We start from the raw sequence: 26,559 nt of genomic DNA on the forward strand, positions 1-26,559 counted from the left end.
ACACAGTTAACTCAGTCTACAAGCATCAAATTTTCTTCATTTTTACTGAAAAGAAAGGAAAAAATCTCACTCGTACTGTTTTAAATATTATGACATTTTTATTAATGGTCTATTAAACCGGGTAAGTTTGTAAAGAAACAAAAAATCATTTTCGTTCAGGCTGTAAACTTTCTACATCATTGGGTGGTAGCCAATGAATCCTGCCTCTATGGGGCAAATAAATGCTTTGTTTTACAAGGAAAGCCCAGGGAACTTGAGATCATATCAAAACAACAGTTTACATAGTTACCAAGCATTGTAACAAAACTCTACAGCTGTGTACTAGATGACAATGCAGTGCTGGCTTTTAGCTTCAGTAACTTAGGAGAACCTTTAAATGACCCTACCCATCTAATTTCTTTTTCTCTCCAGACTCCTTTCTGGAAAGTGGAACACTGCTCTTTATTTAAACCCCAGACACAGTTTATGCTTGACCATATTCTCACTTTTTAATAAATACCTTTTGTCGGCGGTATCCTAAAACAGAACAATACTTTATTAAGTATTTAACCTGCAAGATCCACAAACAAGGTGGTTGCAGACTATCTCACAACAGTAAAATGCATCCCTAATTTCTTCTGAAATGTCCCATGGTTGGGTTTCAAGCATATATTTACATCCATGCATCCACATTTAACCACCTCAGCCAGTTAGGACTTTTTTTTTTTAACATTAACCTGAAAATGCATGCAATGAAAATTAAAAAACTAAATAAATAAATGTTTCTATGAATGTAACACTATTACATCCAGGGCAGCTGACACAGAATAAAAGCCAGTGCTGACATACTGGATCTTTAGCCTCACCCTCATTCAGTCCAGAGATGCCTTTTCTCAAAATTACAGGCTTTGTCAATTATTCTGAAATTGCACGTAGGCTTTAATGTATATGGTTAGTTGGAAGTTATGAGCAGCAAGGAAATAAATTGGAAAAAAAATGGCACTTGGTAATATTAAGCCAAAAATGCCTTGTTCCAAGCAGCATGCCATCTCAGCTGCAGTAACTGTTCAACTACTTTATGAACTTGAGGCAGTCCTGGAGAGTGGTGTCCCTCTCCAGTGCTATCATTCCATGCAGTAGTGCCTCCAGGGAGCCAGATAAGGTTTCTTATCAGATGTTGAGTCAAAAACCCCTCACCACTTCGCATTTATAGTTTTTTGTTTGATTCTTTTGAGTAAAACAGAAATGTGTGGAGAGACCTTTCGTAACACATGCCATAGGAAAGCTGGAGTGACCACTGCCAAGCCAGTACCAGGGGTGTAGGTGCCCAGCTGGTTCCACTTCCCAGTGAGACTGGATGTGTGCCAGTGTGATGCCACTGGAGCGCGACAGGGGCTGGTGCCCACTGCTGCCCCAAGGCTGGGATGTGGTTGTAGGCCCTCATTCCATGCACTGCTACTCTTAAGGAAATGCTGGCAGGTGAATCTGGCATCCCAGGCTTAACCAGGGATATGCAGCCTTGGCTTACATAGAATTCCTTATGTCCATGCTTTGGTATGACCAGGGCTGAGCTAGAGCACACAGGGGTCGCAGTAAAGCTGTGCCCTACCAGGCCCCTGTTTTACTGTCTGCAGTAACCTCTATCTGGGTGCTGGTGTCAAGTGCTTCTCAACACAAACTTACCAAAACTCATCTCCTCCCCCAGCAATGTTGTGGTTTTGATGAATCTGCATTATGTACTGGAAAGGTTTTGACCACTTCTGTTTGAACACAAAATACTGACACAGCTGCTAAGAACAGCACTAATGCTGCTGGAGGAAGTCATACTCATCACTGAGGGGGTGGCAGAATGTGCTTGTTAGCAGTAGATGATCCAATATCTTTCTAGTGAGAGTCTGAGGCAAATGTCTCAAACACAAGTAAATGTTTACCACAGCATTTTCCAAAATATTTGCTCATCACCCTCCTCCTAAATTCTGCTGCCTGCGTGCTTCACCTTTCCACTCACACCCACAGGGTCTGGGGTGAATGGGGAGGGCACTACTCACTACTGCTTTTCTGCTCCTTTTCCTCCTACTCTTCCTCAAAGAACAGGATTGTTTGAGAAATGAGCCTCCAATATAGTAAGGAACAGCTATTTCTACCTTAGACATGAGGATGTGATAATTTAAGGGAATTAGGTTCTTAGGAACCACATTTGAGGATTAGAAAAAGTCATTGAAGGATGCTGTGGCACAGCAGGGACCTGCAGAAAGGTTGCATGACTACTTACATAATTAGTGTACTGAGCCTGGCATCCAGCTTTTTGTCTTTCCCATAAAATATTGCAAAAGGCACTTGAAGTCACTTCACTCAGTCAGAACTTTAAGAGAAATTCTCAGGGTGAATTCATAGTTACCTGTTAGAAAATTCAAGTAAATGCTCCATGAGCTCCTCCACACCTTCTGTAATGGGGCAGACCTCCCTCTGTGCAGCACTGGGTGGGGTTTTCACCTTAACTCACTGCAGCCAGTTAGAAATGAAGCATCTCCTCTACCTTAGCCACCGATGATCAGTGCTGGGAGAGAGGCGTATCCAGAGGGCACCTCCTCTCTCCTGAGCAGCCCTGAAAGGAAAGTGATGTGGGCACCTTGCAGCTCTGACCACAGGAGAATCTGAAACGCTGTAGTTGGACAAGGTGCCTTTATCACCATCTGGAATATAGTGTCAGTTCACTCTTATGAATTCAATTCATTTGAAGTTACCACTTCAAAATCACCCTTTTCTCCATTTTTTCTGATCTGAGAGAGTAAGACAGGAATAAATAAGCCTCAAGTGGAACTTCCTTTTCTTGAAATCTTGTTTGGGTTTGTAACTAGGTGGTTTTCTTTGTAGCAAAACTCACAGCATGACAATTCACATCCAGACAAACTTGGTGAGTGCTTCCATCGGGGTGCCAGGGACCATGTCAGGTGTAATGGAAAGGAAGATTCTTTTCATTCTGGCTAAAATATGAGACAGGTGCTGGGAACGCAAAAGTGTAATACCCTGCTGAAGCTCCTCATAAATAAACTCCAAACAACCAGCAAGTGAGACATATCCTCCTACAAATCAAAAAGCCTCTCACCCTAAAGAACTTATGTTGTTTTACTCACGTCCAGAAAAACAAGTTTGTATCTTCACTGAATTATAACCAGACAAAAAGAAGCGCACTATGGCATATTAACTGAGTTTTGAGACAAAAGGACACCATGGAAGTTTTAGCAGCAAACAGGTCACTGTCCCATAAAATCCAAACACAGACTGTTTAAAAAAAAATTAAAAATTAGATAGACTAGATAATGACAAGCTTAGTTTGCTTGAGAGGGAAAGGGTAGTTACTACATTAGATTTTTGTGTTAAATTCTGGCTGTTGGCAATCAACAGTCACCACACACCTACACTGTAGCCGTCCTTACAAAGCTAACATGTTAGTGGACTTCCATACACTCCCTAAGCTGATGGACACCAAGACTTTCCTTCCAAAGCATTGCACATTCTGACCATGGAGAAGTTCTCCAAAGGAGAAGTGTTTCCAGGAGGGAAGAGGACATGCTCTTCAGCTTGGTAGTAGTCAGACCTCAATTTCGGAATGCTCCCACTCTGCTGGCTTTGCTAATGAAGTTTTTCAGAAGGTCATGGTCCATTTCTGCAAAGCCTTGAGTTTGTGTAACAACAGTCAAATGGTTTATGCAAAATCTGAAGCAAAATTCTTCCAAGTCCTAGGAACAAATTGGAGTAATTTGTAACATGAATGATTGATAAATCCATTAACATTATTATTTTGTTTCAAATCTGTCACTTAATTAGCAGAGAATATACCAGATTGTTCACCCTTTTCTGATCCTTTTGATGAGATCCCAAATGACAGGATGAAATTTGTTCATACAAACTACTCAATAAACCTAACTTGAAAAAACAGGAGTAGCCACCTAAATCAGCTCTAGAACTCCATCATATTTACTAGAACTTATTACACATGCATTAGAAAAGTTATTAGTGTGTGAAACCATCAACTTGCCCCACACAGAACTACTAGAGCATCAATAACTCCTTTCTTTTCCTCCCTGCACTGCATTTGGTAGTGGCCCTGTGAAAAACAGCAGATATCTTAGTCATGCTGGAAATAAAAACAAAATATGATGCAAAATGTGATGATGCTTGCTGAACACAAACAGCATGTTAGGATACACGTGTCTTTCATGGCAAACCTAGGAATTGTATCCCTCTGTCTAATGGGATTCCTGGATAGCACAAAAGGTACTGTCTTGTTCTGGTCTCACTGTAAGAGTATGCTCAGCTATTCAGCACAGGGGTACAGGGGTACAAGCCATCAAGCCATACAACCACGACTGCACACAGCAGATTTTTCCCACTCCAACTCCTCACAACAGTGGCAATCCTTCTGTCCATGTACTGGGTCAGTCTCCTTTAGTTGGGTCCTATGCAACAACTTGCTCTGAAGGAAAATTCTTTACCTTCTGCAGCCAGAGCCAGAGCCAGCAGCAAGGAAGTCAGAATTGATCCATAAACTATAAACTCTTCAAAGGTTACAGCAAAAAGAGTAACCCATGACAATTTAATTCTATGTTAACTACAGAAACATTGTAGCCTGGGATTAATAGTAGAAAGATACTCAGAAGACTACCTGTGCATTTCCTTTTGAAACCTTTTCCTTAGATTCCATGTTTCAAGATCTAATTAAAGCTTTAAATGAAGCACAAAATATCCTCAAAGAAGATACATAGTATAAGAAGTATCTCTCTACTGGGAAAGTAGGAAAGGAATGAGAACAGAAGCAAAAAACCAGAGGAAATAAAAAATGTAAACAATCAAAGACAGTGACAGCTTAAGTTCCAGCAGACTTCTGAAATGGTACTGTCAGAACCTGAGCTGCTTTACAGTCAAGGTGTGAACTTTTATGCTAACTTAAATGAACAGCACCTGCCTTTTCTGGTGCTGGTATGAAGAGGACCATAGATTACAGAGAAATCTTGCAGTTTCAAGAAATAGTGTCCTTTTTATTCTGTTTTATAGAAGATGATTAGTCTAAAATTTGCTGCAGTGTATATGAGAAATATGCTTTAAAGTAACTTGTAGCTGCAGCTCTTTGTATTTTCTGAAGATAGGAAAAAATATTTTCAAGCATTTTAAATCCTAACAATGCATACAGTAGTCAAGTCAGTCTTCATTTAATTTGTAATGTGAAGGGCATATCACACACCACGATAATCTTTCACTTGCAGTCTTCACATTTATTGACAAAAAAAATTGAATTCTATCTTTTCAAACTTCCAAAATATGAGGCCTCTTTCATAATCCTTCTTTTGACAGTTTTCTACTGAAGTCCTGACACACTGCACATGGTTCCCAAAACAGGAGTTACTATATTAATGTAGAACACCGGAAGATCCTTAGCCAGAGGCTATCCCCATGTCTTTGATAAAGAAATCTTTGCTGCATTTCCCCAAAGCCATTCTACTCCATCCCTTTCTGAGCTGTGGGTGTAGGGAGGAGGGCAACAATGCACTCCTGAGCTTGGCACATGCTGCAGCCAGGGCAGGTGAACCAATTCATCATCTGACAATTGTGTTAAACTGTAACATGTTTTGAAAGAGTAAAATACTGAATCACAGAAGGAAGAGGAAGATAACACATATTTAGTTATCCAGCCAATCCCTTTTACTGTGTCTCAGCCATTATGAACTCTGGTACTTTGTCCAGACTAGTTTTACTAATTCACAACACACCTAAACATATCTTTTACTCTTTAACTACTTCACCAGATGCAGATCAACAAAAATACTTCTGCTTTGAAGAGTTCAAAAATGTTGAAAAGCTTGTATGAGGAGAAACTACAGAATAAAATTTTAATGAAAAAATCTGCTGTTAAGAGAACCAAATCATTGGGTCATGCCTTCCTGTAGAGTCTTCCCTGCTATGCTGGGCTTGTACCAGCACAGCACACTGAAAGCACAGCTCGTCTTTGCCCCAGCTGTTCATGCCCTCTGTTTCTGATACCTGGGTTACAAATGCCTTGTAACTGGCAGCTGGTGATCTTACTATCTACTAATCCCTTGTTATCCCCTTTCAATGGACAGAACTCACCGACTTCCAGCCTCCCTTTTGCAACTCCTACACAAAATTATCTCCTACAGTTTGCTGTCTCCATACAGCACTGACTTCTGCAACATTTTTAACTCAGTGTTTGCTTCAGTCTCTTCCTTCTACTTGCCTCCCACACCTGAAAGGTATTTATAACAATGTCCCCTGTGACTAAAATACATAAGCAGACCTTCTGAATAATAAAACCCACCACATAGTTACTTCCACAATCATCACAGCACTAAGAAGATGAGAAAAGGAAAATATCTTTGAAAGTATTTGGTTATGAAAAAAGCACTGCTAACAGGCTGAGTGCTAGTGACACATTCCACAATCAAGGGTGGACCACAGGATATGGGGATGACAGGATATGGGGAGAATATTAACAATAGGTGATTTGTTGTATGTCAGCACAATTCACTGTAAACAATACTGCAAAATGGATTTTTTTATATAAGCACAAGTGTAAATATGCAAGGACTTTATACGTAAATTCTCCCACTGCCTGTAAAAGTCAGTACCAGAATGACTGTACCAGACACTGGCAGACAAAATGATTAGGTGAGGAACTCAGGGACTGAAAGACAGGGCAAAATCCAAAGGCAGAGATGTAAACAGCAGTGAGAAATTTGCATGCCACACAACAAAGCAGGAAGCAGATTAAGAACCCTGACTCACAGGTGCAAGCCAAAAGAGCAGGAAGAAAACACTAGTAACTGGGGGTTTTTCAATTTTTATTTTACAGCTTAAAAAGGGGAAAACAAACATCTGGAAAGCCAGAAAGGGAAATTACAGTAATCATGCCTCAGCAGTTAAATACAGTCATGTTTACATTAGGCAGCTTCATTTCTCAGAAAACAACTGCTTACCTGAAGAGAAGTTCTTACCTGAGCTTCATACTTGACAGCAGCAGAAAGAAGAGCAATGGCATTCTCTTCACAAATGCCTTGTTTGATGGTTTGCTGGCAAAGCTTTTTCAGTCTGTTTTCTCTGTACAGTGTTGCCAAATCTAGCAGCCCTGTGAAAATTCATACAGCTTTAACTATTGTGGTGCAAAATATACTAGTGTCTCTTCAAATTAATCAACTACCCTTTTGTTTTAGGCTGAATTAATCAAAGACTTGCTCTGGTTTTTTCCTTAGCTGATGTGTGCATTTTTTTAGGTCCCCTACAGACGTATCAAAAAAGGAACCATTGTATTACTATGCAAGTGTTCTGTTCTCTTGTTCCCATTCTGGACATCAGTTACTGACTTACCTCCTCTTAAATTCATGCAGGGAAGAGCTCCCTTTTCGTTCAGGAGCAAAAATCGCTACAGCTACTCAAATAAGAAAAGTTTCAGGATGGCATTAGTGCCTTTCTGAATAAAAGGAAGTTCTTAATAAGAGCAACAATGAGCTCTTTTTGAAAACTTTGCATGTTTGATCTCACTGCATGCCCACCACTCATTCTCCTTGGGCATGTTTCCTGCTACTGCATCCTTTCTTCCTGACACCTGCCAACCTCAAGATTTAAGAGCTAATGAAACTAAAATTAACAAGCCCTGCTTTCCTTACCCTGTAACGACACAGATTGAACTTTTCAAAAACAATAATCTAGAGTAATTTACATTTATGACAAATACCTATTGCATCTTCAGGAGGGAGCCTAATGTTGTCTGTATACAGATACTCCAGGAAGGCTCGGTAAACAGGATAAGAAAATTCACTCATTTCTATAATTTCATCATCATTATTGAGTATGGAGCGAAAATGTTCACACCTACAAAACATGAACAAAGATTGTACACTGTAAAGAGTTAAGCTTGAAAGATGAGCTGCAGCAAGAAGTTGGTAAAAAAACAGATCAGTCCTAACAGCCTAAATTCACAAGCAGAACCTCTAGCTACATGATTTCTTGCTTTGAACATCTTAATTTCTTTAAGCCTTACAAGGCTTATAAGCCTGATACATATAATTTAGAATTTTATTTGTTGTTAATATTTTATGGCAGGATCCATTTCTACTTACAATATCTACAAGGATTATCCATCTGGTTTTGATGCCATTTTCTTAATTACATTGTACATTAGCAATTAATTTTATTCCCTGTCTCATAGAAGATAAAGTTTACAATTAACTTAGATAATTCTGACATTTGACCCTGATTTCTCCAACACTACCTAATGAAGAGGGAAATTATTAATAATTTTAGATATCATTTATTCCAGTGTCAGAGTCCATACACAATTTAGCATTAATCATTATATTCAAGGATAAATTATTGAAAGCTAAGACACTCTCACTCAGATCTTTCATCACCTTTTTCTTATAATTCTGAATGCTTCTGTGACAGATACAAACAAGGACAAAGCACTGCCTTTGACAGCTGTAATCTGCAACTTGCAGTTCACAGTAATTTACAATGCACTGTAACTTACTGTTCCCCAAAAAGCATCCTAACATTCGCATTGTTTTCAAAATTTTTGTTGATATAAACGAACATCACCACCTCTGATAACTTTTCCTATAACAACCACATTTAATTGTACCTTTTTGTACAACACTAATTTATAACTCTCCCACATCTAAATTTTCTCTTCTTTTACTCAAACTTCTCTATAAAAAGTAGGATGGTTTCCTTTTAATGTCTCTGAGACAAGACTACAACCTAAAGACAGTATCACTTAAATCCAAATGAAAAACAATTAACTAATCACTTAAGTTCTTCACATTTTACTGGTTATTGAAATAATTTTTTTTAATCTTAGTATTTTGGGGCTTTTAATAAAATACTGGAAACCTTTGTCAAATTCATAAAGAAATAGAAAGTCATTATCTAGCTTCTGCACATGTGTTACCACATTCCGGCATTGGGAGAGGCCGAAAAATACTCATTGTTTTGCTTCCCAGAGCCTCATGTTAAGTAGTGGTGACCATGCTATCCATCCCGTGTGGATCAGACCTTGGGAATGGTCTGTGCCCCAATGGCACCACACACAAGTCAGAGAGAAGGTGGTACACACTGATCCCTGAAAAAGTAATAAGTAAATGAAAATAAGAATTGGTTAGCACACATCCTCCAGCCTGCAAAGCATCTTGGAGTGACTCATCCTTTGGAGTGTTTCTCTCCCTGTCACCATCAGGGACAGCCCAGCCCAGTTGTGGCTGGCTGAATGCAGAGCTGATGAATCCCACCTGCACACTGGGATGTATCTGTTCCTGCAGGCAGCGCTGCCCTTGGGCAGCTCTCACTGAGCCGGGCATTCCCAGACATTTCACCACCACTGCCAGCCAATAACCACCAACAAGGGGATCCAGTTCAAGAACAGGAATAGGACAAGATGGAAAGAAGTCCTTGTAAGCAGTAAAGAAATGACTGGATAATGAAAAGGAACTTGTACCAGCACTGCTTTCACGACAGTGCCCTGGAAGAGGCTGAATGCTGCAAAATACCATTTTAAATACCCTGATCCAGTTGCATCATGACACTCAAACAACATATTAATTGTACAGACTGTGCCTGATGCTTTATTATTCCTTCATAGTATTTTGGTAACACCATATATTTAAATCCATTTTAGAATTAGACATATTTCCTTCACAGAATGCCACATAATCTGAGAAAGAGAGCAAGAAAAAGAAGTAACAGAAAGCTACATACAGTCTGGTTATCAGGAAAAAGAACCTCTGGAACATTTTGGGCATACACAAGATTTGATTTTGGTTTGGTGGTATCTGATAGAGAACACATGGCATTCCAAATGAAGAGGGTGGACCATAGGCATGAGTGTAATGTACAAGCAATGAAGCCAGTAAAGGGAGGACAAAAGTAATACAGGTAATTGATGCAGTAAGAGGAGAGCAGAAAAAACTCCAACAAAACAGGAACAGGCAAGAATTAACAGGGAATTTCAAATTTACACAGTAATATACAAGAAATCACTACTAGGACTCAGGAGCAAAAGTAGGAAGATGAGAGTGGCGATAAACTGAGTGAGATAGCCAAGCATTTTGAGAAAAAAAAATAGCAAAGAGAAAAAAATATTGTAACAATGAGGAGGATGAAGCAGAAGCAGTTGGCAAGGCAGAAGAGATCTAAAGCAGGGTCTCTAGAATATCCCAGTAGAAACCACATCAGCAGTAACAAATTAATCTCTCTGCATGTTAATAATAATGAGATCATTCTGTAGAACTGCTTATGTCAAATCTCACTGTAAAGCGATTTTAACTTGCAAAAAGTTGTAAAAACAGAAAGAGAAGCCAGCTTAAAAGTCAAACTCACTGATAAGAAGGTTTAAAACAAGTAGAACAAGAAATCTGTCATAAAAGGAGAAAAAAGATAATCTGGATAGTGCCTACAGAAGTTGCTGAAACAACTGAAGGGTCGTGTGGAAGGAAAGAAAGCCAAGAATAAACAGAACCCCCTCAAATAATTCTGGTGGAGGAAGCCAAGCATATAAAGAAGGAAAAAACTGATTCTAACTACTGGGAAGACAGCAGAAGTAAGTGAGCCTTTTCCTCAGCAGGAAAAGGTTATTGGAAATCATGATTAAGGCCACTTAGGCAGCACAAAGGAGGATAGATGTCAGATGGAGGGAAGTGATGGAAAGACAGGTAGTAGAGCAACATGTTTGATAATTACAAGAAGTGACAGAGAGTAACAGCAAAGAACAGAAGATGAATCCCTGACTCAGGGAAAAGAGAATTTGCAAGAATAAGTAAAGAATTTTCTGCAGTGATGACTCAGCACAGTGGACTACACTACACAGTTTAGTTTATACAATTTATACAGTTTGTTCCTTACCTAATTTTGAGAAGAACTTTATGAACATGAATGTATTTTCCATCCACTAGGAACTTCAGGTCTGCAGTTTCAGGGTTGTCAAATTCCTTCTTTAGTGACTGGGCTACTGTCAGATGGTCATCGGGCTCTAGAATAAATAAGGGACTTACTATAAAGTAGTAAGCAATACAAGTATCTCCCACTACAACTGGGTATCTGTCAGCAATTAACACTCTTAGTAAATACATCTCCTTAAGGCTAGTAAAACCCCCCAGCAGCCTGTGCATTCTGTGTGAGCCAGAAAAACAAAGAAAGGACAGCTTTCTTCAGTTCTTTTTAGTTTCCTGCTCCAAGAAAATATCTCTATTAAAAAACCTGTAAATTCCACTCCTCTAACTCATCTATATCAGGTCAGAAAAAAAAAAAAAGTTAACAGTCTCAGAAGTTTACTGCTGCATCTGATAGAAAATGCTGTCAACCATTACTGAGTAAATTATTTCAAATTAAAACTGTTAGTTATTATAAGAGCCTCAAAAGATCAATTGAAAAATCATAATAAAATTTTCTGAAATGCTCTCATGAGGAGACATTATATTACAGCAAAAATAAATCTATTACAGAAACAACTTGCTGGTTGCAGTGAAACTGCCCAGTGCAATATCCCCAAAAGTAAATACCAACACTTACAAGTCTATTCTAAAAGGATAGCTTTCCCTAGACTTAATGGTGTTAGAAGCACAGTGTGTCAATGTCTGCATATTCCTGTTTGTGTCATATGTCTGTATATCCCACTGTGTACATAACATTTGCATTATAAAGTTACCAGACAGCTTTGAGAAGTCATTCATCATTTGCATACAAAATTTTACCTCCTGAACTGATCCAAATCGTCATCACACTCAGAAAACCATCTTCTTTAATACTACTAAAAAAATCAACAACCCCTTCCACCCCCAAACCTCATTCTTAACCATCACAACATTTTGTCTTCTTACCATATAAATACACATTACAGGTTTATACAGATCTTGTGGGTCAGTAATTAGTTGTTCTCTACAGAAAATTACATAAATGCTAGGTCCTGTAACCTACCAAGCTAGAAATTAGAATAGTATTCAGCTGGAAATGGAAAGACCGTCTCCACACGCTCTGGAAAAAGCTTAACCCACACATACACACTTTGATGCTGTTACACTTTGTTTAGCACAATCATTTTGCATTTCATTTAGAGAATGTCAGGTATACCCAATTTGGGTTGGTACAGGTAAAATGGATGGGGGAGAGAAATCCAATATAGTGGTAAGAAAAATGAAATATTTCTGAAACAATGATACTGTAAAATACTTTGTTTTTATTTTGTACAATATGTGGTTTATTTATTCAGACCTCTGCTATCCAAACAAGTAAGCATTTTAGCAACTAATGCAAAGCTGAAACTCTTCCTCAAAGTTAGCTGGCAATCCAGATGTCCAAGATACATCTCCAGATGACTTCTACAGCCATGAGAGGAGAACTGAATATAGTGGGGTTCAGCTTTGAAACTCTTAGAGGGAAACCACATGCTTTTATTTCACTGTTACAGCAGTGAAGGGGGAACCAGAGGAAGGGAATGAAGAGGCAGTTCACACTGACAAGGCACAAAGCCAAGAAAACTCCTTAGCAGCCTGTGCTAAGAATTGTATTAGAAATGTCAGAACTGCCACAACATGGAGAGAATGGGAATGCCTGGGTGTGGAAGCACCAGAATAAAACAGACAGAGAGGGCTGTAAGCATGGCAGATGTCCATGGCACCGAGGTCAGCAGATGTAAGATCCCAGGACACAGCTGCCTGAGGATTCTCACCACGCATACATCAGGTAACAAACAACAGTGAGTCAGTCCTGGGGACAGGATGAAGAGGACAGTCACACTCAGCTCCTGGAGTGTGCAAAAAGGCACATCTGAAACCAGCACAGTCATCTGACTAAAAACAACCCAGAAGACATGGTAAGGGCCTGATAGCCAGCATCCTATACCCTGTGTCATCACAAGGAACCCTGCTCAGAGCCCCTGAATAGTGCCGGGATGTTGAACAGACCACTTGGCACATATCAGAATGTGGCTTTTAAAGTGCATCTGAAACTTGTTTTGTTTAAAAAGAAAAGCAGCTTTTTCCTCCTGTAAGGCTTCATCTTATGCTTTGGTACAGCGTTGCTGCAGTAGCAGTATTTCCAAAGGGACCAAGAAGTCATGGTCAAAAAAACCCCCAAAAACCCCACAAAAAACCAAACACACAAACCCCTCAAGAACAACAGCAAACAAACAAAAACCACAACAAACCAAACCAACAAAAACAACAACAAAAATACCCCAACAAACCAAACAAAAAAACCCAGCAACACCCCAGCAACTTTATTAGAAACCATTATGGGATTAAATTGTAGCTGAAGAATGAGCTCTCTGGTAGCCAATGCTGTATACTTAATTCTTTCTAGTCAAGGCCAGCAAGACAGATCTTAATGCTAACCAAATATCTGAGATCCAGCAACTTGTCTGTTCAGAAGATCAGGTCATGATCACTTGTGATGAGGCTGAATGCTTGTGGCCAATTCAGAACACGGGAATTTGGGTCCCTCAATTCTAAGCAGTCTACTTAAGGGCATCAAAGAAAGCTTCAGAGTCCCTAAAGGTTCTGCATGGCTTCCTCAAATCTCCAAATTAAAACTCAGCTTTTCCACCCAGAGCCACTGGACAGTCACATACAGAGGTTACACAAAAAAAGCCCCTCCCCAAACCTAAGGCATTTCCCCATAGAAATAACCCACATCAATAAAACGGACAATTACTTAGCACTGCCCTCAGGCTTTAGCAATTTTTTACAATTCCATATTGCACTTACACATATGTAACATGTCACTAGGACTACACTTCCCCATGTAAATTTTTGAGAGAAACTAAGTTTAGGCTTCAAACACACACAACTGTTTTATGAAATAATGATCCTATTTAGAAGATGTCAGAAAAAGAAGTATTTCAGCTCACCTACGGAGAGCAGGCGCCACATGACGGCGGGGGTGGCGAAGCAGGCGAACACATCGTCAGTGCAGGCAAAGTGGGTGAGGTGGGGGAAGGTCACGGACTGGCCCCGGCACTGGCCCCACATGTACACCTGGCCACTCTGCGTCTTGGCAGCCGACGTGTGCGCAGAGTGGCAGGCTGCGATCTCTATAACTCTGAATTTACAAGCAAACAAAAGGAAAAAAGCAGGTCACTCCCATTAAGAGCAGAATGCAGTGAACAATCTCATGGCCTCCTGTGTTCCGCTGGTGCAAGACATGCTTGTAAGCACACATGTAAGCAAGAATGCTTTCTGGTCGTACATAGCAAAATTAAAAAGGGCTGGCAGTGTTTCTTCAAACAGAATGCACTCAAACTTTCTCTGTGGAAAAGCATCTTGGGAGCAAGCAGCCACCGTGGCAGTAGAGCCCTGTATCTGCTGCAGCACACTCCTGACCCCTCAGCCATCTCAAGCAAAGCTATGATGAGTTTCAAGTCTCTGAATGTCCTTGGTGGTGCTGGACAGTGAGGTGAGTGGCTGCATTGAGCTGTAGAGAACAAATACTTGGAGAAGATGAAGAAGGAAATGAGGAGGCATTAAAAAAAAATTGCCTTTTGGCTTATAAATGAAAATTAATGAAAGCCTTTTTACTTATTGGTAACAGTTATAAACCAAAAAGTTAAACATACTTCATCATATAATTATTATTACTTACATGTAAAGGACTTTCATTTTTAAAATTAAGTATTAGAACTGAACAGCACTTAAAGTTGCTTCTAAGTGTGTTTTAGCTAGGCTATGTCTCTAATTCTAAGGTTGATTTAGGACTTCAAAACTCCCACTGTGTACAGCATTACACAATCCACTGTTTTGCAGTCTGAACTACTGCTTGTTTACTTGTTTGCCAGCTGCCTGGGGATAATGGCAGGGTAACAACTTGTTTAAAGCTGTATGCACAAATCTTGCAGGCTTTATTGAGGCAAGATTTTCACTGGCACCAAGAATTCATATTCTGACCAACAAAAGGGAAAGGCAGCATGCAACACTAAAATTTGTATTAAATCATTGTTGTAACATTTTAACTGAGGCCGAAGTGTCTGGAAAAAACAAAACCAATGTTTTAAGCAAAACCACAAATAGACACAAAGAAATAGCAATGTTCAAGATCAGGCCATGTCTCATCACCAGAGCAGCAATGCCACTTCCTCACAATGATGTACTCAGACAGAGAGTTAAGAGGGACATCTCACTTTCCTTCTTATTCACAACAGGAGGCCAAAATCAAGACTTCTGATCATATACATACGTGGCTTTACAATAGCAATAGAAATAACTGCCCCACTAACCCCTCAAGGACCTAGAGGAAAATATTAAACTTGCAAAAATCTAAGCTTAATTTTTAGGCAACAATGCTAAGAAAGAACTCCTCCCTTTCTCTCCCTCCTGGGTTATGAGCCAGATTTAATAGCAGAAAAAACACAAATTGTGGATGTCCACCCTTCACTTCTTCTGAGTATGCTTCTCGTCAAAAGTAGCACATTAAAATACAATTTATATTCACAGACAATAAAGCTTTTATTGTTGACTTCAAACAAACAATGAAACTACACTACTGAAGGGAAACTGCAATTAAGGCCTGTAAAGTACAGTGTGAGCCGAAGCAGAAAATAACATATTCAGGCTCAGAATATCCATTTCTTTTTCATAGGGATGGTTATGGGGCAGATTCAAGCATTTTCAGTGAAAATTCTGTTCATGTTTAGCAGATGAACCATTGCAAAAAATTATAGGCTCCTTCTCCCCAAAAAATAGATTAAAAATACCATAATTTTATGTAGTTCTTCTCAGAGCATGTCAACCAATGTCTGATTGCAAGACTGTAAGTATTACCTGTCCTTATCCACAATAACTGTTGTAGGGTAAGACTGGTTACTTTTATTCCCAGTACCTAACTGGCCGTATGAATTGGCTCCCCAGGCATATATCTGACCTTCATCTGTTAGCACTAATGTATGTGCATAGCCACAGGCAACCTATAAGGAATAATAAAAAGAAGAAAATCTCATTTTTATGTAATTGTAAGTTAATACAGATAGATGCATCTTATGCTATACATTAATGTCATTGATTCTGTACCAGTGTAAAAACTACAAATACAGGTAAGTTGATTACAAATGGAAGGAAATTAGATGAGGTGACTTTGAGGAAAAAATATACCAGTGAGAAACCCTGACAGATAATCTCAAGAGCAGAGCAAAAAGAATAGCTGGAAACTTAGAAAGAAGGAAAGCTTTATGACAAATATGAACAACATGCAGAAAAGTGAAGATTGCCTGCCTTGCATTGGCCTTGCTCCAGGGGCAACTGCTCCAATATGAATAGCTTACCACTGGAAAAACAGGTGGGGTCTCCCTGTCTGCTCCTCTCATCCCTGACTGACAGCCACACAGAACTGCCCCCTCCCTGTGCCAGCTCTAGTGCTCAGAGAACCCTCTGCTGACATAACTCCCCATCTCTGGAAGTGTTCAAGGCCAGGTTGGTCGAGGCCCTGAGCAACTCAGTCCAGTGGAAGGTGTCCCTGCCCATGACAGGGGGTGGAACTGGATGATTTTTAGGGTCCCTTCCAACCCAGGCCATTCTGTGATTCTCTAAACTTACATCACTGGAAGAAAACTCTCACAGTAGGGTCTATGGACCACACAAGGTAAGCAACAAGAGCAATCTGCCAGAAAAGAGAGGGAAGATACAAAACTCTCCATTTTGATGGCTGCACACAACTGTGTCAACGCATAACCTCTTGCGGGAAGCCCTCTTGGTCCTGCTGAGCTGCTTCCCCAGGTACCTCACATCAGATTGTTCACAAATCCACTTTACATATGCAGCACATGCCTCACATACAGACAGATACACAGTGGCAACACTACCAGCAACAGTCTTGCTCTGCAGGAGTTAGTGTAACTTCCTAGAGATAGATGGCTATCAAAAACCAATTTACATTGTTCAAAACTAGCTCACCTATCTTTATATGACCTGCAAAGCAGATCTACCATAACTACATATACCCCACTGACATCCATGAAGCATGTGATGTAATTTAAATTAAATAAACCTTTAAGTTATTTACTGAGTGGAGATCTACAGCATGGTATTAATCAATACCAAGTAAATGAAGTGGATGGAAATAGAATCTAAGCCAAACTTGCTGGAGCACTCTCTAAATAGAAGAATAAATACAGGGGAACATAATACTCACTTTATTATATTACTATCCAACACCAGTTGCTACCAGCAAAGCTACTGTTTACATCCTAGGCACTGAATGTAAAATGATGTAATTAAATGAGTTTCTTTTAAAAGACTTTAAAAATCCACAGCTTCCCTGAGTAAATGCAATAAATACGATCCAAAGTTCAAAACACTCTTGCAAATTTTCACTGGGTTGCAAAACCAATGTTTTCTAACAGATTGTATCATTTTCCTGACAGTATCCTCTTTTTTGCATAAATCAATTAAAGACTTCCAGTATCAGTCCTGCAGTCAATTTGCATACTTCTTATTAGCCAAAAGTAGTTACCAGTTTGCTAGTTACACTGGTGGCAGCCCCACTATTTGGTAAAGTGCAATAACCTCCAAAGGTCAAGACTAACCATGGAATCATACCAAATGTTAGCCAAATGCAGTGGGAGGTAATTTGTTCAGACTCCAAACACCACTAAGTCAGTGTGGCTGGAGTGCAGTTCTGAAAGGGTAATTCAGTCTGCAAGACAGACAAAATGCTAAACTGCGGCATTTTTCCAGAAAAGAAGGCGGGGTTAATGAAGAATGGAACATCCTAGAAAGACTGTTATCTACTAAAATAACAGGAATTTTTTTTTTTTTTTAATTAACTTTCACAAGGAAGAAAAAAAACAAAACAAACATTTCTAATGGTCTAGTCCTCTTTAAGTAAAATCCTGACCTCACGGAAGTCAATGGAAAAATTCCCACTGAACTCCACAGGGTCACAGTTTCTCCCCTGTTGGCAGAGGTCCATTTTAGGACACGTGTTTTTCATTCTGACGTCACTTGAAACAAAGGGCTATCTCCTTCAAAGGCAGCATATGCTGCCTGTAGGACACTTGCAGAGGTTCCTAGAGGGTTTGAGGTGGAGCAGCACACACGTACCCGCTGCACACGAATGCCCTGCAGGGCTGCGATCCGGCACGGCGTGGGCTGGTTGCCGCTGCTGCCCAGCCCCAGCTGGCCATTCCCATTGTACCCCCAGACATAGACCTTAAAACAGAGACAGGGACTTTTAACTGGTTGCTACTATTCACTTCTTTTGAAAGCAATACAACTACTTTAAAGTTTGAATAATAGTCATTTTCTTCAATCTTTCTCACCCCACATTTTAGTACTTTATAGGTAGATACACACAGACAATCACATATACCTACCTATATAAACACATATATACACGTTTCTCTTTAAGATGCCAGTTACATGCTCATCTAGAATTCTAAACTTCCATACTCATACTCTTTAAGAGTTAGATTATGTAGGACTACAATATTTTAATATGAAGAACAGAAAATCAGTGATTCATATGGCTGCCTGCCAGCACAGAGCAAATCCAGCATAATACTTCCCTTCTTCAAAGAGCTAATTTCTCATTCCAAAATCTTCTAACAGAAAACACACTAGAACAAGTATAAACTGGAAGCTATGCACAACAGTTTGAGTAGGCAGCTTTATGCCAGACATAAGAAAAAGGGAAAATACTGAGCTCTGGTAATTTCAGTGACGTATGTTCTACTGCAAACAGTCAATAGCTACTTAGTTCTAAACTCAAGTGTTTGGACAAATGGAGTTAGCAAGGATGTATGCTGCCCAATACCATCAGCTTATATGAACAAAATCAAGAACTCTACAACCTCCTTGTGTCTTTGCAAAGAGGATAAAAAAGTATGAGAGAGATTCAAGAGGTACTCCAGTACAACAAATATATGTAATGTACTTTTATTTTCTTTGTCTTCTCTTAAGATGCGTGTATATGAGCACTGAAAATTAAAATATCATTCAGTGATTATTCTCACATTCACTGATTACTCTCACACACAACACTTAAGATTCTAGTATAGACAATAATTTATTTGTCTATGAATGCTAAAGACAGCAGTGGTATAATAACAAAGGTTTTTATGAGCAGTATAAGCAGCTACCCCTGAGGGAATCTGGAAAGGTAAACCTTCTTTCAGAATAATAGCTCATTACTACCAGGCTTGAAATTATCTACATGCCAAGTTATTATACAAACTAAAATTCAGTTCAAATATTCAGTTAAAATTTCTTACCTCTCCATTTTCCACCACAGCCATAGAGCACATCTGTCCACAAGCTATATTAACTACTATTTTATTCTGCAGACAGCTGGTAACTCTTCGAGGAATTGGTTGATTTGCTGTTGAACCAGATCCAACCTGGCCTGAGTTATTATAACCCCATGTGTATACCTGTTGCAAAAGAATTGTCATCAAGGATGGCTTTATAATATAGAGTTCAAAGTACATATTCAAGAGAGAAAAAAGCTGTATGCAGAAAAAATTTCATTTTGTATGTGCAAGTGGATGCATTGTTTTACAGACCTAGGAAGACACACAGGTTTACAACTGAATTGTTTCTAACAAAAACATGCCAATTTAAGTATTTATATATTCCATTCTTTTATGTTCCTCCACACAAAGGCAAGAGGAAAGATGATGGCTGCGGTTAATGCTGGAAGAATCCATTGCTACTCTTCCAGAATCCAAAGTAGAATAGCTAAGTGGCACAAATGGCACCTCAAGGCAAATTCCAGGAAACTTTCTACTTTGGCAGGTAGAATTCCTTACAGTGAATGTGATTTACATTAACATCAGCTTTAATGCCATTAAGCATTTAAAGTAGAGTAAAGCATAGGAAGGAACTGGCTGCACAATTTGTTACTACAAGCAGATGTGGCACAAAATCAATGTTCTGCATGCACTTCAAAGCAGCTACACCCTAACAAGTTTCAATATTTTTGGAACATTTGTGTTGCATCAGCACTGTGAGGATTGCAAGAAGCAAGGTCTAATGCTACAGGTGCAGAGTGTTCTGTTTCTCACATACGTGAATTCCACTAAGAGAAAACAGATATTTGTTCTCACTACACTCACCTCTCCGTCAGATGTTAACACCATAGAATGGTGAGAGCCACACGCAACTTCAATGACTTTCTTGTTCACCAGGTTAGTAGAGACTTGACAGGGAATGAAACCATGATTTGTTGTACCATTGCCCAGCTGACTATAAGCATTATGACCCCATGTATACACTTCTCCTTCTACAAGAAAAATGTGAAGAGCTGGCTGAAAAATCTCTATTTCTCCAGTGAGTACACAACATAAAACTACAAACTAAAAAGTCAAATTCAATAACAAAATGCATACTTAAGTGTCTAAATAGATACATGTCCTTTGGGGCTCTTCAGCCCATGGGTGTAACAATGCTACCTTCTCACAGTGTTGACCACAAATCCAAAAGGATAGTATCACCATAATCATAGTAAAGGAAAACATATTTCTGCAAGAAAAGGGATGGTGCAATACAGAAGAGAAAAGGATGAAATGACACTCAGAGTCCCCATTTAAATTTCTTTGTTACTGACAATTGATTAGAATTTTTGTCTATGCCCTGGCACTGTTTCCCATTTTGGAAAATTCAAATAATAAGCTTTCATTCCCTGACAATATGCATATTCCCTAAAAAGGGTTCCCTCACAACTATAAAGGCAAAAAATGCTACACTAAACCAATACTTTTCTGTAAGAACTGGTTAAATCTAATTACTTTATCTTGTCAACAGCAATCAACCTTTTCTTCAGTTCACCAACATGTGAATACAAATTTCAGTAAACACATGAAACATATGGCACAGAAATATACAGCAAAGTGGAAATGACAATAATTAACATAAGAATTGTGTAACATATCACAGCCCTCTAAAAGGCAAGTTAAAAAAGGCCATTAATGCAAATGGAGTTATGAAGAAAAATCATCAAGGATCAGTTCTGGACCTGCTCTTTGGCAGTACTTCATCATCAGGGTAAGGAGTATGAGTGTGTCAGTGAGATCTGTCAGCAACAGAGCTCAGAGGAATACAGATGCATACATAAAAAAAGCAAGCAGAATGGTCTGCCATGAAGACTGGAGAAAATGGTGGAATGCAACTTAATAGTAGTAACTGAAGTAGTAACAAGATCAAAGTAGGGTTTGAAAAACTTCTAAAAATAAAAAGCTAACTGACCTGTCATATTTGCCAGGGAAAATACGCAGGACTTAACAGTCCAGAATACTTATCTCAACTCTCTCTCACACATTACCAGCCCAGACCTTTCACACCTGCTGGATGAATTTAAGTGGACTCTCTGAAAAAGCAATATTCAGATCATACTTTACCTTCTGTAGCAAGAACAACATGAGGGCCACTTCCATAACTCAGGCAGGCTATCTTTTTGCCACACAGGGAATCTAACCTCCTCGGTTCTATAGTGCTCTGCATGTCTCCTGTTCCCAAACAGCCACTGCAGTTCATGCCAAGCACAAAAACCTGTTATAAAAGAATCACAGACTCATAATTTAGGTTGCAATGGAAAACCTCCTCCAAAGGTCAACTGGTCCACCCTCATGCTCAACAAAGATCTAAACAGATCAGTTGACGCAAGGCCATGTCCAAAAGATTCTTGAACAGTTCCAAGGAAAACAAATCTTGCAACTCCTTCAGGATTTAACCCCTCTTATGGCAATTTTTTCCTAGTATTGAATCAGAACTTCCCATCTTGCAGTTTGTGTCCACAGCTTCTCATCCTGTCACTATACACTTGCAACAAATGTCTAACTCCATCTTCTCTGTTTTGTGACAGTGGTAGGAAGCCTTTAATTTAAATTGAAAATGTTTCAGTAGCAAATGAAACAATCAGACATTTTTGCACCAACTTTCTCTAGGTGTACTATCCTACTGCTGGCCTTCAGAATAACTTGATACATAACTGATTAAACATGTCATATTCATACACACTCTTGGACAATTACCTCATCATTTTCAGTTGCATACAGCACTTCATTACCAGCACTGCCAAATACACAGGCTTGGCGAATTAACTTGAGCTCTTCTGGGGAACAGAGAGAAAAAATCGGCCATTTCCCAACATCCAGCATCTTCAGGGCTGACAACAGTGTTGCCTCCAAGGCCTGGTATTATAAAAAATGCTATCAAATACTTTCACAGAGAGAAATGTATGCCTTTGCATAGTAAAAAATTAGATGAACACCACCACCTCCTTTTTCACCTACAAACCAGTATTTTAATTCTACAATACTTGAAAGGAAGGCATTAAATAAACAAACAAAATATATCATGATCTAGAAAGAAAGGATCTATATTAATGGAGAAAAGTACCATGTAAGTTAAACAGTTGACTATATTCATACAACTTAAGTGCTATCTTACAGAATTCAATGTACAGGATTCCAATATAAAGTGTAAAGTCTATATTCAAAATTTGAAATCTGTGTATTTTCCCCTGGTGCTACAATTGTTGTTAAAATAAGAAACCATAAAAGAAATCTGCCCAAGAATACACTTATCTTTGAGAAATATGCATATTTGTTCTTATGTATGTATTTTTTCTACCTCCAACTCATACAAAGATGTGAATAAATTCCAGTTTGGAGTCAGAAGTATGTTATACCAGCCTTAAGAATATTGGGTTTTCAATTAGTATCACTTACTATGAAAAAATATACACAAACATAACATTAGAAATGCAAAACTGAAACCCTAAATTAATCCTAAATTAAATTCTTTAGACAAATAGCAGTTAATCACACATTTCTTTATTATATACTTCTGAGGAGGGGAAAGAAAGATTGGCCATCTTCACAGGAAAAAAAGTTGTGGTTTTGATCACACCAGTTCTTTCCCCACCTTCTCACAGCAAATAACTGACCAACTTCAGCCAAATTGGCAAGTGAAAGGGAAGTAAGATTCTGCTGACACAATAGGCTTGGCAGCAGGCAGCTGGACAAACAGACATTATGTTATGAAATAAGTCAGTGAGCAAGTAGGTCCAAGCTAATCCTAGCAAATGCTGTTCTCTCTGACACATAGCAGGGTCATAAGGGATGAAGGACCAGAATCCATATGGAATCAGTCTTCGTTCATCTGCTGTTTGCAGAGTAATTTTTTTTATGTCAAGAGGCTACCATTTATTCTACAGAGAATTTTAGACCCTCTTAAGATATGATGATAAATACTGAAAGCATCACAGACTACTCTTCCAACTGCATCAGCAAAACTGCATCCCACTTCTGCTCATAACTGAAGAAGTCTGAGATTCAAAAAGACAGTCAGGATGCCCTTAAATTTTACAGATTCCTTTATTGGAATAACATATTGGTTTCTTTACAATGTGGGCTCTAAATTCAAAGTTCTCAGTGGGTCAGAACCCATTCATCTTAAATAGAAAAGCTGTTTTTCCTGTAACCTCACTCTACAAAGAATTCATGTCCTGCCCTCATAATTAACAGGTTAAAAAAAACCCCGAACTGTAGCATTTCTTAACACTAAAATAATACACTGAAAGAAAAAAATCCCCAACTACTCTTATAAAAAGCACTCAAGGAAATACTTATGATACTGATCTTTTTTGTCAAAACAGAAAGAACCAAAACTTTATCAGACAAAAATGTATCCATAATCTAAATTCTGTCTCTGGAATTATTACTTACACTCAACTCAGTAAGAGATATTCTTTCACCTTTCAAGACTTTCTCCCTTCACACACTTCTACATTATATTTTATTCCAAAAATATGAAAACCAGCTTGAACTCTTAGCCTACCAATATTTATATCCCATAAGTGACCAGTTCCCTCATTGTATTGCACGAAGTCATGAAAGGCAGACTTAGACATGAATCTCAGATGCTATATGAATATATTGTTCTTCTTATACTTTGTGGATGACTTAAGCAAGATTTCTTCTGCTAGTATCATTTCTTCTACCTATAGCTTTTGTTTTCTGTCCACCTTGAAAACTACTTGCATGTACTAAGCTACTGCTAAATGGAACCTTTTGAGCAGAGCAGTACAGAATTCTCAATACAAATCGACACTCTGACCTTGGCACTGACTCCTTGAGGAGGAGGTTCATCCTCCATATGGATTTGTATTTGTGTCCCCCTGCAGAAAGAGAACTGTGATTAAAATCATCATATCATTTTGCTGCAACAATACTTTCTGAAACTATACACACTTAATATTAAGCCAGACTATCTTCTTCTGTGAGGTGAGAAAACAAGAAATACAAAGCTCACTCAGTTTTGCTTTTATATACAATTGTACAATGATCAGTTAGGCAGACCCTGCTCTTCTGTATTCTTACCTAAAATACTAATCCTTGGACAAAACATTTCTTTTAAAACAACTAGGAAAATTAATCAGATTGTGATTGGAAAGAAAGATGTTTTATGAGCACCATACTCCAACGCCTTTTTTTTGCAGTAAAAATAAATTGAAAACGTTGCTGACATAATGCTTTAAGACATTTCTTTCAGCAAAGAAAAAGCACACCTAGAGAATTCCATTTCTGGCTTAAGCTTTCAAATGCTCTTATTCCAGTTCCATTCTGAAACCAACGTTAGAAAAACATTTGTGTCTTTTCAGGTTTACTGAGACCTCCTAAAAAATTCATTCTACTTCAGAAAATATTGTCAGCTCTGTAAATTACCTGTATAATTTCTACGATGTACATTATCCATAGAAACAGATTTTCAGACCAGATGTTTCTTCACAAATATGCACAACTCTACTATCCTAAAATTATTGCCTAACATAAAGCCATGCAACTCTGTTTTCAATAAAACTACAAAAATGAGAAGCAGGTCTGAAGCTGTACAAGCCACTTTCACTGAACAATTACGAAAGTTGTACACATCATTTTCTTTGAGGTACATTGGCTCAGACATAGCTAAAAATCTGTTTACTTCTTACATAAAATTACACGTCTGTAAAATTCTGACTACAGGCAGAATAACAGGAATAACATCCAACAAACAAGTTACTGTTTCACTGAGTTAATTTTCAGAGTAATACCACACTAAAACAAGTATCAAATGTAGCTGCATGAAACTACCTTACTACTAAACACGTCTCTTATGTGAGACTTCACACCGTAAGACCTAATCCAATGACATAAAATACCTCAAATTAGTACAACTTAAGTATTATAAATGTTAATGATTCAACAAATACAATGCAATTTACTGAATAAACAAACAAAAATTATTTTCCTGAAACAAATGAAAACCTGAACAACTACTGCAGCTCGACCATACTGAATATGCACAACTGTTAAGCTTAAGCTTCAACAAAACCCACAAATCTACACACAGAGAGTGTATTTTATACACCTAGTTTGAGACTTTAAATGATGAATTCAGCTCCTGTGAAAGTCCACACTGACTTTGAGCTTAAGGCTCAAACATACAGCCAAACTGAAATAACTAGAAGCTAAGTTATATTCCCCTTCAGCTGGAAAAGACTCAAGGGCTGACTCAGTTGCCTCCATGTCAGCACCTGCTGCTATTTGAGATGACCTTGGGATCCCCGACACCGAACGGCGCTGGCGGATAAGATACAGGACCCATGGGGTATCCATGTGTCCATGCCAAGCTCGAGCAGCAGCTAAGAACTAAATGGCACCAGACAGTTCTGCCTGGGCAGCTGAGCAGAGCCCTGAATAAGCACACACAGCCATTTATCAAGCTTAACACCTTCATGGAAATGCGGGAACTTGCTGAACTCTTGCGGTTAAGCAGTTTCTTGTTTTCTTCAACATACTTGCTCAAACATCAAGAATGCAACCCGTTAATTTTGTGCACATTATCTCTCTTTAAAGTAGAAACTATTTGCCTAATCGAGGCCTTTGCCTGTACTACTGAACTGTTCGGAAGCATTTAATTTCAAGTATGCCAGTAGTCCTACTGTGAAACTGATTATCAAGGCTATCCAATATTTTGCAGCATCCATTTCCAGCATTCCCTAGCAATGCTGACATATGTTACCCACTTATTGGCCATCCTTAGCCTACACTCAGGCCCCCAAGGGAATAATTATTAACTATGAATTTTCTAGGTTAAACAAATGTAGAATTCCGTATTTCCTTCCTCAATCCACTTGATACAAAACTGATACCCATGATTCTTCAGGTTCTAGTATTTCTCTTCAATTGCATCTGTTCAGACAAAAGCACAGTTTGACTTTAAAAGCAGTTGATTTGTTAGTATAAAGATACATTAGGATCTAACCACCTCAGTTACCTAGTAGAAGGTGCTCCACCACTTTTCCGATTCCACACAACTTTGTTCCAGCTTTTCAAGAACAAAGATCAGTTACATGCCCTCACAACTCAAAAGTTAGAACATGCTTTATGTTATCTAAAACGACAAGAAAATTACCCTGCAACTGCATTTTCAATTTACACTGCAAACAAGGACACCTTACTTCTGAGCAACCCCATAGGAGCACGTGGGGTGACTCAAAATATGCCAGTTTATTCTTTTATTCGAATTCATGTCTTCTAATAAAAGTACATAC

General features: G+C 38.7%; 1 protein-coding gene across 8 annotated transcripts in view; it reads right to left on the bottom strand.

The window, feature by feature from the left end:
- Positions 1-3,084: 3,084 nt before the first annotated feature.
- Positions 3,085-26,559, bottom strand: part of LOC138108272 (RCC1 and BTB domain-containing protein 2) — a 42,606-nt gene continuing 19,131 nt past the window's right edge. For 5 of the 8 annotated variants that reach the window (XM_069010693.1, XM_069010755.1, XM_069010701.1 and 2 more), the window contains 12 exons: positions 24,084-24,144; positions 21,995-22,153; positions 21,362-21,512; positions 20,081-20,247; positions 19,238-19,396; positions 18,069-18,176; positions 15,795-15,937; positions 13,889-14,079; positions 10,888-11,014; positions 7,727-7,863; positions 6,990-7,120; positions 3,085-3,719 (listed from right to left, as the gene is read on the bottom strand). In XM_069010693.1, the coding sequence (XP_068866794.1) occupies positions 3,579-3,719; positions 6,990-7,120; positions 7,727-7,863; positions 10,888-11,014; positions 13,889-14,079; positions 15,795-15,937; positions 18,069-18,176; positions 19,238-19,396; positions 20,081-20,247; positions 21,362-21,512; positions 21,995-22,153; positions 24,084-24,122 (1,653 nt within the window). In that variant the 5' untranslated portion in view covers positions 24,123-24,144 and the 3' untranslated portion in view covers positions 3,085-3,578. The other 3 variants (XM_069010728.1, XM_069010738.1, XM_069010748.1) reach the window with 3 other exon arrangements.

This window comes from Aphelocoma coerulescens, chromosome 1, assembly GCF_041296385.1.
Source record: "Aphelocoma coerulescens isolate FSJ_1873_10779 chromosome 1, UR_Acoe_1.0, whole genome shotgun sequence".
Taxonomy (NCBI): domain Eukaryota; kingdom Metazoa; phylum Chordata; class Aves; order Passeriformes; family Corvidae; genus Aphelocoma; species Aphelocoma coerulescens.